Source organism: Microcebus murinus, chromosome 15 (genome assembly GCF_040939455.1).
Source record: "Microcebus murinus isolate Inina chromosome 15, M.murinus_Inina_mat1.0, whole genome shotgun sequence".
Classification (NCBI taxonomy): Eukaryota; Metazoa; Chordata; class Mammalia; order Primates; family Cheirogaleidae; genus Microcebus; species Microcebus murinus.
The window spans coordinates 11,148,705-11,161,812 of NC_134118.1; the positions used below are offsets into that span (position 1 = coordinate 11,148,705).

The following is a 13,108-nucleotide window of genomic DNA, read 5'->3' on the forward strand; positions in this document are numbered from 1 at the left end:
TATCAGTCTTTAGTATGTTTATTTATGATGTGGTATATCTTTGACATTACATCCTTTAGAAAGTCCATTGTTTTTATGAAGAGCAGTTTCCTACAGACTTGTGGTTACTGGAGATACGTGAATTATGGACAGTTATTAAATAAGTCCTTGATGAGGCAATACTTGCTGAATTCACTCCACTTTTTGGGAATCTTGCCAAGTAATTGGGTTGAAATATAGTACCAGTAAGCCTGGCTTACAGACTTCCAGAGGAGGTTTGAAATCTACCTATAGTGATCTCTGTTTGCAGGTTTGAAACCCCCTGTACAAGGAGCCTTATTGGCATGCCCTAGTTATAAATGCTTGTTGCAGAACGTCTGTAGGTATGTTTAAGGTCCATCCATATTTTATTTTTTAATTGTGAGATGTTTTGCAGGGTCTATTCACTTCCGTGCATTGCTGCTTTTGCTGATGAGAATGAGGTATGTTTGTCTGTCTTGGAGGTGTGCAGTGAAGGCCATAGTTAGGTTTATATAGTTAGGTCAAGCTTCTAACACAAAAGGGCTTTCTAAAAAAAGATGGTCATTTCTTCCCCCAGTGACCCCAACTCTCAAACTGATCGTACCATACTATAATCAGGATGCATTACCAGTAAGTTTGAGGGTTCCCCTGTTTACTACTGGAAGAGGAATTTTAGGCCCTGTACTTACACATGGAATTAACTCCAGAACGCTTGCTCATTTTACCCTGTTCATGGGTAACATTCATGCCTGTACTGGAGGGAAAAGGGTGATTTTCTTGCTGCTTTCCTTCCAGTTGATGCTTTCCCTCTTGTCCTTAACAATGGGGGCCACTCTTCTTTCTGTCCAGGTTATTCTGCCTTATATTTTGTAGCCCAAGGGTGACCAGCTTCTTTTCAACCCACTCTTTGGTTTGTAGAGGAACAAGGTCCTTCATGTAAAAGGACCCCAACCTGTAGCACTTCAGTGTTACAGTAAAACCTTCAGAGGTCTCAGAACCTTGCCTAGGCTGAGGTTTCCTGGACCCTGTCTTCCAGATTTCCTCATTTCCTTCTCTTTTGTGTTGGGTTCAGAGTCTCCTCCTTGGCCTCTGCGAACTGAGCCTCTCACTTATGACTACATTGCAAGTTCCTTCCCTCTAGGACTGATTTTGGTAGACGGATTCCTGTGCCTCAGTTCTGCCTGTTTTCCTCTGGTTGTCTGAGGATTCTGCTCTCTGCTTGGTTCTTCTTTCTAGGACTGCCAGATTTCCACCTGCTTCCATCAGAACCCTTACACCAGCCTTTACACTGGCTTCCCATAACACGTATCGTGGGTTAATCCCTTCATGAAACTCTATAGCTGTTAAAAAGTAGGCATGTATGATAAAAAGGAAAGATGTCCAAGAAATACCACTTACAGGAAAATCAGGTTGTAGAGTAGCAAGTCTAGTGTTTGTTCCATTGTTGGGGAATAAAGACTTTATATACATTTCTTGATATATGTCTAGAAAACACCTGAGAGAGGAAACAGACATTGTTGGTGCCTATGGAAAGGTACCTATGTGGGCAGAGAAGCAGATTTTTACTGTTTCTATAAACACCATACTGTTTGAATCTTATATTTATAATAATTAAAATGATGGTAATTTGAAATCTTCAGGTCTTGATGGTAAGTTAGATGGAAAATCAACACTTATATTTGATCACAATATCTTCTTCTGCGGAAGTTTCCATCCATATGGAGTGTGGATTGTTACTGCTTCAACATAGAACTGTTTTCTCTGAGATTCTCTCCAGAAAAAAAAAATGTATGAATAGAGTCATTCCAACACATTTGAATAGCCATTAAATATGATAAAGATAGTGGGAAATTTTTTTAGTGGCTTAGTTATATAAAATTGAGATCCTTCTGTTTTGCACAAAATGAATCAGGTGATAAAAGGAGACCCTATAATGGTAAGATAGTGTTTTTACAGGAACAGTACAAGTTCTGTTTTTAATAGAATAGTTTTATCTGACCCTTTAACATGATTTTTATACATATAATTCATGCCAAAATTATCTCTTACAGATGAGAAAACCAGCAGATGAAAAATTAGAGAAATTTTGGATTGATTTCAACTTAGGAAGTCAGAGTGTAACTTTTTATATAGAAAATGCTGAGGTAATGATGATTGATTCCTGATTAGACCTAAGCACGTAGAGATTGTTTATAAGGCTGAGTATATGTTATGTGCTCAAGAATTTCACTTATTTTTTTCCCCAAGAGTGTTTTATGGGACCCAGTAAGACTTTCAAAGGAAGCAGTGATGAATTTTAGCATAATAGGTAAGGTGATAATTTTAAACTATCCCATATGTAGAGTACTGTTTTTGTTTATATTTGCAGTATATATTTAGTTAATTCTAGGGCATATTTGATCATGAATTGAGGTAGAAGGAAGGCTGGATAGTACAGTGGAAAGAATACTGTTACGGGTTGGTGACGACTTTGCTTTGTGTCTTTGAGGTTCAGTTACTTGCCTAGTTTTCTCATTGTAAAAATGGTTATAGTTTCTCAAAAAATTAAAAATAGAACTACCATATGACCCAGAAATCTCACTTCTGGGTGTGTGTGTGTGTGTGTGTGTGTATATATATATATATATATATATGAAAGAACTGAAAGGAGGATCTCAAAGAGATATTTGTATACCCTATGTTTATAGCACTATTACTCATAATAGCCAAAGGTTAGAAACAACCCAAACGTCATTGAGAGATGACAGAATTCAGAGTACACATACAATGGAATTATTATTCAGCTTTAAACAGAAAGGAAATTCTGACACATGCTCCAACATGTAGGAACCTTGAAGACATATTAAGTGAAATAAGCTGTCTCAAAAGACAAATAATGAATGATTCTACTTATATGAGGTTTCTAAAGTAGTCAAATTCATAGAGACAGAAAATGCAATGGTGGTTGCCAGGGCTGGGAGGAGGGAGAAATAGGGGGTTGTTGTTTAATGGGTATAAGAGTTTCACTTTTACAAAATGAAAATGTTCTGGAGATCTGTTGTACACCAATGTAAATATATGTAACTATTGAACTGTACACTTAACAATGGTTAAGATGGTAAATTTTGTTGTTTATTTTTTTTGCCACAATTAAAAACATGATTATAGTACCTGCCCTCCCTCTCAACAGAGTTGCAGTAATAATCAGTGAGTTTATATGGGTATGTACTACCTGTATTTAAATACCAGGTCTCTGACCCCCTCTCCCACTTAAAACTCCCTCCCTCCCCTTTTATCTTGGCTTGGTAGAAGCCGTTGAGGGGCATGGAATCAGGAACAATCCTTTTCTGGGTGGGTGTAAGTAAGTTGTTAATCCAATTCAGCATTTCAGTTATAATTATATTTGATCAGTTTTCCTGAACTGGATCTTTAACAAATAGATGGATATTTGTGAAAGTAACTCAGTATCCATACATTTCTAAGTAACTGGGTTTACTAAATAGTTAAAACTTAATATTATGTAATTGTATGGATGTTATACTTCTTTCTTACATATTTATATCAAAATAATAGAAATGGAAAATTGGAACCACACACAAGAGTAAAAATGTCTACCATGGAGACTAATCTATAATGGCCCTCTTGGAGATTCACCTTTGATGCTTAGCTTCTGGAAGCCAGAGTAAAAAGTGAAACATGACTTGTAACATGTTCATCGTAGAAGTCTTGAGGAAACTAATGCTTCCTAACCTTGAACTCTAACTAAATGTTCTCCCATGGGACTATTTAAGGGTAATCCTTTAGCCCTGAGTTCCCCTTGTATATAAGAATTTCTTGTATATAAGCATTAACTTTGGCGTTCTGATAAAAGATAACTTTTGAGAATGTGAAATCATGACAAATGTAAAATGAGTGTGTGTTGAGGATTCAGTTTAATTTGTTAATTAGTAAGGAAATCAGTAGATCTAATAACCAGTTTGAGGGAGAATCCAAAGAACCACATGTACATAATGCTGAAATGAATTTACAAATAAATGCAAAACTAGACAATTGCATACCACAGACACAATAATTTGCATTTCAGTGGATAAGAATTACTTGCATCATTATCAGTTTTCTACAATGTACAGAGTTAAGAAATAGCTCAAGGACAATGCCAGGTGCCGAAAAGCCAGGACATGGTAGGCAGGCACCCAGTAACTCTTTGGTCCATTTCAAAATCTTTCACACTTTTTCCCTGTTTAGTTTTTTTTAGTGCCTGTGAGAATTTGTTCCAATGGTCAAGAATTTCTAGTTTCTTCTGTTGGGGATTATTAGAAAGCAAGAGGAAGTTAGGATAAGGAGATTAGGAAGTACAGCAAGTGGTAGAGGAGGAGAGACCATTATAGTGAGGCTCTGGGAGAATGAAGGAAAGTGGGTGTAGATTTTGGAACTATACCTATTGATGTCTGAGGCAGAGTTGAGAGAACTGAGAAATGGAAAGAGGTGGCAATTATGTTTAGTCACAGAATTGGGAAGACATTGAGTTGGAGGTGCCTGCTATATGTGAAACTGCCCTTTATAAAATTAATAAAGGGCCACAGCTGGGAACTGTGGTAGGGGAAATATGTATATAACCAGCCCTTGTTCTCTGACTTGCTTTCCCATAATTGCTCACTACCCAGGAGTCACATAGTTGATGGGCCATAAAGATTCTTAGCTTTCTTCATTGCTCCCATAGATGACATCACCCTTGTGAAAAATAAGGCTAGTTTTTGGGATATCTTCCAGGCCCTGCGTTCTGGGGGAACAGCTGACCCACCCAGACCACTGGCCCATACTGAGAAACTGAATCAACTGGTCTTACAGCCCCCGGCTCAGCAAAGGAGACAATTTCTGTACCTCTATGGCTCTACCCTGAACCTAGCCAATCAGCAGACCAGTTGCCTAGCCCTTTGACTGCCAAACTATCTTTAAAAACCCTTTCTCCCAAATTCTTGGGGAGACGGATTTGAGAAATTTCTGCCACCTCCTTGCATGGCACCTGTGATATTAAACTCTTTTTCTGCTGTAACCCCTGCTGTCTCAGTGTATTGGCTTCCTCGAGCAGCAGGCAGTGAACCTGGCAAGGCTGTAACGTATGTAGTCAAGGAAAGTGCTTTACAAACATCTCAATAGAAACATAAATATAGCCATAAATATAAATGAAAAGTGATGACAACCCCAAATAGGTGACTGAGGCAAAGATTTCAATCAATGGAGGTGTTTTAAGCCACAGTTTGAGGAATCGCCCAGGAAAAACACAAAAACCACAGGTGCACCTGTGACTTTTTCCCCAGCAGATCTAGGAGCTCAGTATTTAAGGGGAGGATGGGGGGGGCAGTGAGACCAATGGTTACATTCTTGTGAGGCCCAGGAAATCTATTGTTTACATAAGACAAGGCAAATGTTTGAAGAAAAAAAGGGAGTGAAGGAAGAATCAACTATGTAGATGTCCCTGTGTAAGTGGAAGAATGATTGATCCTGTCTCTGTTCTTCACCTGGGAAGAAAAACTTGTAATCAACATCATTAGTGTGTGGAATCAAACAGACTTTAGTTTTAGGAGCCAGACTTAGCCTGCAGACTCAAAGTTACAATTTGCATATCCTTGTTAATGGGAGGCCAGCCAGAATTTTCCTTATGAGTGATCTGTGGGGGCCTTTGACCTTTCTGTAGGGATCTGGCTAATGCATAATGTCAATAACAGCTGTTCATTTGGAAGGGGGTGATGTGTGACTCAGCCTCCAGGTTTGGCCTTCCCTTTTGCTAAGGAGTTGGGGGTGGTCCTGAGATTTTTATTTTCCTTTACAGTTTCTTAATATATGTAATTATTATTTGTTACTATTATGTATATAATAGGATATATAAAATGTCTATAATAATATTTAGAGTAAATATAAATATTTTATAAGTACTTCCATGAGTTTTCTGATTAGGGTACTCTATGCTAACTATTGCTCTTCCTGTTTTAAGTCTCTCAACTGTAAACTTTGCTACGATAGTGGTTTTCAGGAACCAACTTGCTAAAGTTCATATTCTATACTCATATTAATATATCACACTTCTGTGAGGCCTTATAATTGACAAAATGTCTCGCAGTAGCTGGAGAAAGTAGGTGGTACTGCTTCTGTGTTTGTCTAGTAAATTCTACAAACAAGACTTTTTCATCATAGCCCTTGCAGCTATGGAGTTGGCAATGTAGTATGCTGGAAGTTTGCTGTAGCCCTCAGGGTATTGCTTCTGACTCTTACATGTTTGCACTGATTCTTACAGCCCAAGTACCTAGTTACTTTTTCAGATATTTTTATTAATAAAATTACCTTTGTTGCAAGGTTTAATAGACTTTCCCCTGCTGTGACAAGTAAATATTGAGTTAAGGTCAGCATTTTGGGGAGATCACTGAGCTTTGCTCTAGACTAATGCTGTCTTATAGAAATAAAATATGAGCCACAAACTTAATTTAAAATTTTGTAGTAATCATATTAAATAAAAAGATTAGTTTTAATAATTTATTTAACCCAATATATCAAAATTATTAACACATAACCAATATGAAAATTATTAATGAGGTATTTTACATTTTCCTTTTTTGTACTGAGCCTTCACAATCTGATGACGTGAAGCCTGTGTTATACTCACAGAGCATCTCAATTGGTACTAGCCACGTTTGACTTCTCTCCCTTACTAGACGGCATGGATCGCACCTGTGTATGCTTCACTCTTTTTTTCCTCTTTCTATTCTCATCAATTTGTGCCCATTAGCTTTGCCTGTCCTTTCATGGACTTTACTGCCTTTGTTCTGCTGCTTCCAATTTACCTTGTCCTTGTACTTGCTGATTCTTTATTACTCTTTAGTAATTTGGTTTAAGCTATTTTCTCTTCTAAACCTAATACTATTGGTCAGGAAAGGGCTGGTGACCTGGTAGGAGCACTCAAGGAGGCTATTGTTCGAGACACAGACTTCTTTAAGATGCTCCCCATTTCTTCTTTTCAAGCAGAGATTATCGAAATGGTGATGGATTATTCCATTTTGCATATTGGGAACAGTGAATTTATTTTGAATTTTAGAAATAAGGATTTCAGAGAGAGAAAAAGAGTGACTATTGTGCTTAGTATGTTTGGAAATAAAATACCTGTTGCAGTTGATAGCTTTGTGTAAACAAAATGCTCTTAGAAAAACCGATTGAATTACAGAGGACAAAATTATCTCCATTTCTTGCTGCTAAGCTACTTCCTATTTTTTGCAAGATCAACCATTTAATCATATCTTGTTAGTATATATAAACATGTGCATTTAATAAAAAGAATTTCAAAGTAATTTCACTTTATATGATTTCAATTTATCACATAAAAATCTGGACAATTGACAGATATCTCAGTGCAGTTATTTAAAGTTATAAAACTTTAAAATAAAACTTTTCAGTATGTTGATGTGCATTGCTATATTTCATTAGAAACTGAGAAGATGAAGATTTTTATCATTTACCTGAAGAAGCCTGTTATTATCAGCAAAAAAGAAGTGATGAAAATAGAAATCCATTTTGATTTGCAATTCAACGTATCACAAGCTTCCATGCAAGCTTTAGGAGAAGACAAACAGATGGCAGGTTTTATTCTTTTTGATTACTTGAAAATGTTTTAATGTGTTTCACATCTCTTAAATTTCCTCGTTGGGTTTAAATGGGAATATTTGATCAAGTGGAAGACCTAGTCTTTTGAATGGCATGTAAAAAGAGTGGAGGGTTCTGGATTCTAATCCCAGTTCTTTCCTTTCATGTGTTACTGTCTTGGCAATGTAGGACACAAAACCTCTTTGTGCCTTGTCATGCTTTATTCTATTTATTGTGAACAGTTGAAAGGTTTTCTGGGATAACATCATCTTCTCACCACATCCTTCCTGGTATTCTGAGGGTACTTACTGTGGGCCTGTTGGGACTTCTCTTTCAGATCCTCTGGAACCTAGAGGAAGCCACTGGGAATAGGGTTTCTTGAGGCTTTTTGCCAATGTTGTGCCTACTAGTCTTACCTTGTAGAAATGGCTTGCCACATCTATAGATTGCTGCAGTTGCCCACTCTCTGACTATAATATTTCTCATTTATTCATAAGAATAAGAAACCTTTCTGTATCACAGCTGGTAGGCAGGGCAATGACATTTGTGACAAGAAACCAAAAAATACTGTGGTAATGGCCACTAGGGAGTTTAGCTAAGACTTCAGAGGACCTCTTCTTCCTGAGGGAGGAAGTCTTGGGCCAGCTTTCTTTCAGTTTGTGTTGTATATGAAGGTTATTTACATGTCATAAAGTGCTCTGCAAATATAGTTTCCCAAAACTCACCTTATTTTAATGAAATATCTTTTAATCAAAAGACCATTTCATGGGTGAGGATGAGAACTAAAGGAGAATCAATCACTTAAAAACCTCCTCCATCACTTTACATATGAATTTCCCTGATGTGATAGGTTTGCCTTTACTTTAGAAAACATCAAAATCTGATGTCTTTCCATGTTTCACAAAATGAATAAAATGTTTTGGGGAGAGACTTGGGGTTTGCATGTGGTGAAGCTGCAGTTCCTGGAACGTGAGGCCCCTGTTAGGAAGGGTTGGGCAGTGGTCAGCCAGAGCTGGTCCTGGAGGGAAGGGGTGTGGAGAGAAGCCAAAAACAGTAAAATGATCCTTCAGGAGAAGACAAACTGAAGACTGACTTCTGGTTTATCAGTGTGCTATGTTCTAAACTGTTTTCCTTAAAAAAATGTTTCTTTTTAAAGATTACTGCTTTTAAAAGTCACGTGACTTTTGGCTTGCATTTCAGATGTTGCCTGACCAGATGAAAACCTCCTCAGAACTTTTTAGTAAGTCTGAGAAAGAAGACGCGGAGATTCCTAATAGCCATGGAAGAGAGACAGGTACATTGGGAAATAACAAAATTCTGACTGTGAATTCCCTGCCTAAGCAGTACTGAAACCTCACTTGGAAGAGGGCGCTGGAAACCTGTGTTTATCTAAGTGTTCATGTAAGAGGAATAAGTGTCTGATTGTGCCTCTGGAGAAGGAAGAGCGGCTGGTAGCCTTGTATCAGTTTCCATGCTTGATAAAGTCTCTCTTGTGGGTCAGCTGGAGGTGACAAAGGGAAACCAGGATGGGGAGGCAGGAGATGGGGGTAGGGAGGGTCTTGCTGGCCCACAAAGCAGCCCTGCGCTAGAGTTCACCCCAACGCTGTTTTCTCAAGTGCCTTCAGATTTCTGATTTGAGGTTTGAGGCAGGACCTCATTGCCAGCACTTACCAAGCGACGGCAAGGTGCCAGAGGTTAGCGTCCTATGGAGAGTGATGGCAAGTGTGTCAGCGTGGGCATGGTTGTTATTATTTTAAATGCTCTGTTCTTAATGTGTGTAGAGCTGTCAGAAGAATCCACCCATCTGGAGCAGATCATGAGTGCTGGAGATGACCGTTGCCTGATAACCATCCCCTTGAATGACCAGTCTGCACCGCCTGTGAGTACACGGAGCTGGGCTCAAAGTTCTGATCGGTGTCCACTGAGAGATGCCGACAGGTGGAAGCGCCTCTCCTGGTTTGTAGACCATTTTCTGCTGGCCAACCATCTGTCAATTTTTTGACCATCTCCTCCTTGGGATTGTTTTTGCTTGCCATGTATGTTTATTCTCTCTTTTCATTCAATTCATTTTCCCATGCGTGATTCATTTGGGATTTGGAGACTGAGATGTAGGGAAAGGAGCTTAATATTTGCAGTAAGACCTGGTTTTCACTTGCTCACTGTAGGAACTTGAGCACGTTACTTAACATCGAGGTGCTTGAGGCTTTTCATCCAGCTAGTTCACAGTCATTTGGTGCCAATAAATTCATTTGTCAATGTCTAAGGAGCCTGATATCTTAGTGTTCAATTGGGTATTCCTTTATTATGAGGTGTAAAGTGGTTCCAAAAGACTTCCAAAAAGAAGTTTCAAAGGTACCACAATATGTTTTTATTTTTCTGCAGCAAACATATACAGCTGAGAGTCCATCTGAAAAACCGAAACTGGATGATACACAAGGTCAGATACATTTTACCTATCGTAAATAAGATTTGAGTGGTATGTTTAAATGTTTACTTGAGATACTTACCATTCTTTGTTTTTAATTTTTGTCATTAGAAGTTACTTCAAAACATGAGCATTCTTCAGATTTACAAGAACCATCAGTTAAAATTCAGTCTCGTAAATTAAGTGACAAATCTAGGTAAGTGGTTTTCAAAACTAACAAACTATGTAGCTTATTGTTAACATGAATACTACAAATTGACTATCTAGGTTTTCCTCTTTCCTATGCCTGGCTAACCGCCCCCCCTCCCGCGCCCCCCTCCAACACACACACAAGGAGAGAGAGCATTGTGTGAAGTCTTCTGTAGAATAATTTGAACAATTGGCAAACTCTCCTAGCCTACTGGCCTCTGCCATTATACCTCTAGGGTATTAATTTTCTGCAGCAAAACACTGAATTTGAAATTTAAGGACACAAGGTCAATAACCAAAAATTAATTTTCTTTCTGTATGTTAATCAGAAATTGAAATAAAAATCAGTAGCATTTAAAATAGTATTAAAATATGACATACTTAGGGATTAATTGGACAAATGATTTGTAAGGCCGCCCCCACACCCGCCACACTGAAAACTAAAGAAATTAAGGAAGATCTAAATATGTGGAGACAGACATGTGCTCATGAGATGGAAGACTCAATATTAAGATGCCAGTTCTTCCCAAATTGACCTAAGGATTCAGTACAATCCCTGATTGAAATCCCAGTAAGTTTTTTTTTTTCTTTAAAGAAATTGGCAAGCTTTTTCTAAATTTCATGTGGAAATTTAAAGGACCTACAATAGCCCAGATAAATTTCAAAATGAAACACAAAGTGGAAGGGCTTACATGCTACTTTTAAGATTTATTTATAAAGCTACATTAATCAAGAGTGTAGTATTTGCATAAAGATGAATAAACAAAACAGACTAGGAAATCCAGAAATAAGACCTACATATATATGGACAGCTAGTCTTTGACAAAAATGCAAAGACAGTACTGTGGAGAAAGGATAGGTTTCTCAATAAATGGTGCTAGAACAATTAAATATCCATATATAAGAAAATAAATGACCTTTGATCTTTACTTTCCACTGTATAAAAAAATTAAAAATGGATTATAGACCTAAATGTAAAACCTATTTGAAAGAAAATATAAGAAAAAATATCTTCATGATCTTGGTTTAGGCAAAGATTTATGGAATATAACAGCAAAAGTACAGTAAAAGAATAAATTGATAAATTAGACTTCATTAAAAAAAAAAAAAAAACCTATGCTCTTTGAAAACCACTGTTTAGGGGAAGACTAGAACAAACCACACCCTTGCAGAAAAATCTGTAAAACATATATTTGATAAAGCTGTGGTCTCCTGTTAGGAACCTGGCTGCAGAACTCTGTTTCCTGCCTCCCTTATCAATGGAATAATTATCTTCCATGAAACTGCTCCCTGGTGCAAAAAGGTTGGGGACCACTGAGTTATGCTTTAAATTTAGACATGACACTAGCAACAAAGAAGCAATCAAGGGTGAGCAGCAGCAAGCAATCTTCATCTGTATTTACAGCCTCTCCCCATTGCTTGCATCATCACCCGAGCTCTGCCTCAGTGCCCCTCCACCCTGTCCATGGAAAAATTGTCTTCCATGTAACTGGTCCCTGGTGCCAAAAAGGTTGGGGACTGCTGTGATAAAGGCCTTGTTTCTGAATTATATTACAAACTCACAAAATTCAATAATAAAAAAACAACCCAATAAAAATAGTGGCAGAAGATTTAAATAGCTACTTTATTGCGGAGGATACACAGATGGCAGATAAGCACATGAAAAGTTGCCCAGCATCATTAGTTATCAGGAAAATGTAAATTAAAATGATAATGGTTGTACTATACATCTATTAGAAAGGCTAAAATTAGGAAGACAGACTGTACCAAGTCAGTACAAATGGTGAAAATGTGGAGCAACTGTAACTCTTGTATACTGCTGGTAGTTTCTTAAAATGTTAAATATATACCAATCATATAATCATTCCAATTTTAGGTATTTACACAGGAGAAGTGACAGCATATGTCCACACAAAGGAATGTACATGAATGTTTATAGTCGCTTTCTTGGTAATCGCTTCAAATTGGAAATAACCCAAATGTCCATCAGTAGATGAATGGATAAGCAAATTTCAGTATATCCACACAATGAAATACTACACAGAAATAAAAATGAATAAACTATTATATATAACATGAATGAACCTCAAAATATTCCCAGTGAAAGAAGCCAGACAGAAAGAGTATATATTGTATGATTCCATTTGTATAAAATTCTGGAGTATGGATAGAATATGGAATTCCTGAAACAATAGAGACAGATCAGTGGCTGCCTGGAAATGGTGCATTAGCTTTTTTTATTTTGTCCATTTTTGTGATAAGAACACTTAACACATTTTTAAGTGCACGGTACAGTATTGTTATCTATAGGCAAATGTTGTACAGCAGATCTCTAGAATTTATGTATCTTGTGTGTATATAACTGACACTTTACACCCATAGAACAGCTCCTCATTTCTGCTTCTCCTCAGCCTCTGGCAACTGTCAGTTTACTCTGTTTCTATGAGTTTGACTATTTTAGATACTTGCATAAGAAGGATCATGCAGTATATGTCCCTTTGTGTGTGGCTTATCTCACTTAACAATTTCCTCTAGGTTCATCCATGTTGTCACATATTGTTGGATTTCCTTCTTTCTTATGGCTGAATAGTATTCCATTGTTTTTGTGTACTGCATTTTATCTATCCATGCATCTGTTGATGGACACTTAGGTTGGTTCTATATCCTGGCTATTGTGAATAGTGTTGCAGTGAACACAGGAGTGAAGATATCTCTTCCACATACTGATTTCATTTTCTTTGGATATATACCCAGGAATGGGATTGCTGGATCATATTGTAGCTCTATTTTTAATTTTTTTGAGGAACCACCAAACTGTTTTCCATAGCAGTTGCATTATTTTACATTCCCATCAACAGTGTATAAGAGTTCCATTTGTGCCACATC

At 37.4% G+C, this 13,108-nt stretch overlaps 1 protein-coding gene across 1 annotated transcript in view; it reads left to right on the forward strand.

Moving 5' to 3' along the window:
* SYCP2L (synaptonemal complex protein 2 like) overlaps window positions 1-13,108 on the forward strand; it is a 63,313-nt gene that overhangs the window by 21,719 nt on the left and 28,486 nt on the right. Inside the window, exons 12-19 of the mRNA XM_076010757.1 lie at window positions 416-461; window positions 2,052-2,144; window positions 2,248-2,308; window positions 7,453-7,601; window positions 8,809-8,902; window positions 9,390-9,487; window positions 9,991-10,045; window positions 10,145-10,229. Of these exons, the coding sequence (XP_075866872.1) occupies window positions 416-461; window positions 2,052-2,144; window positions 2,248-2,308; window positions 7,453-7,601; window positions 8,809-8,902; window positions 9,390-9,487; window positions 9,991-10,045; window positions 10,145-10,229 (681 nt within the window). The remainder of the gene's footprint in view (window positions 1-415; window positions 462-2,051; window positions 2,145-2,247; window positions 2,309-7,452; window positions 7,602-8,808; window positions 8,903-9,389; window positions 9,488-9,990; window positions 10,046-10,144; window positions 10,230-13,108) is intronic.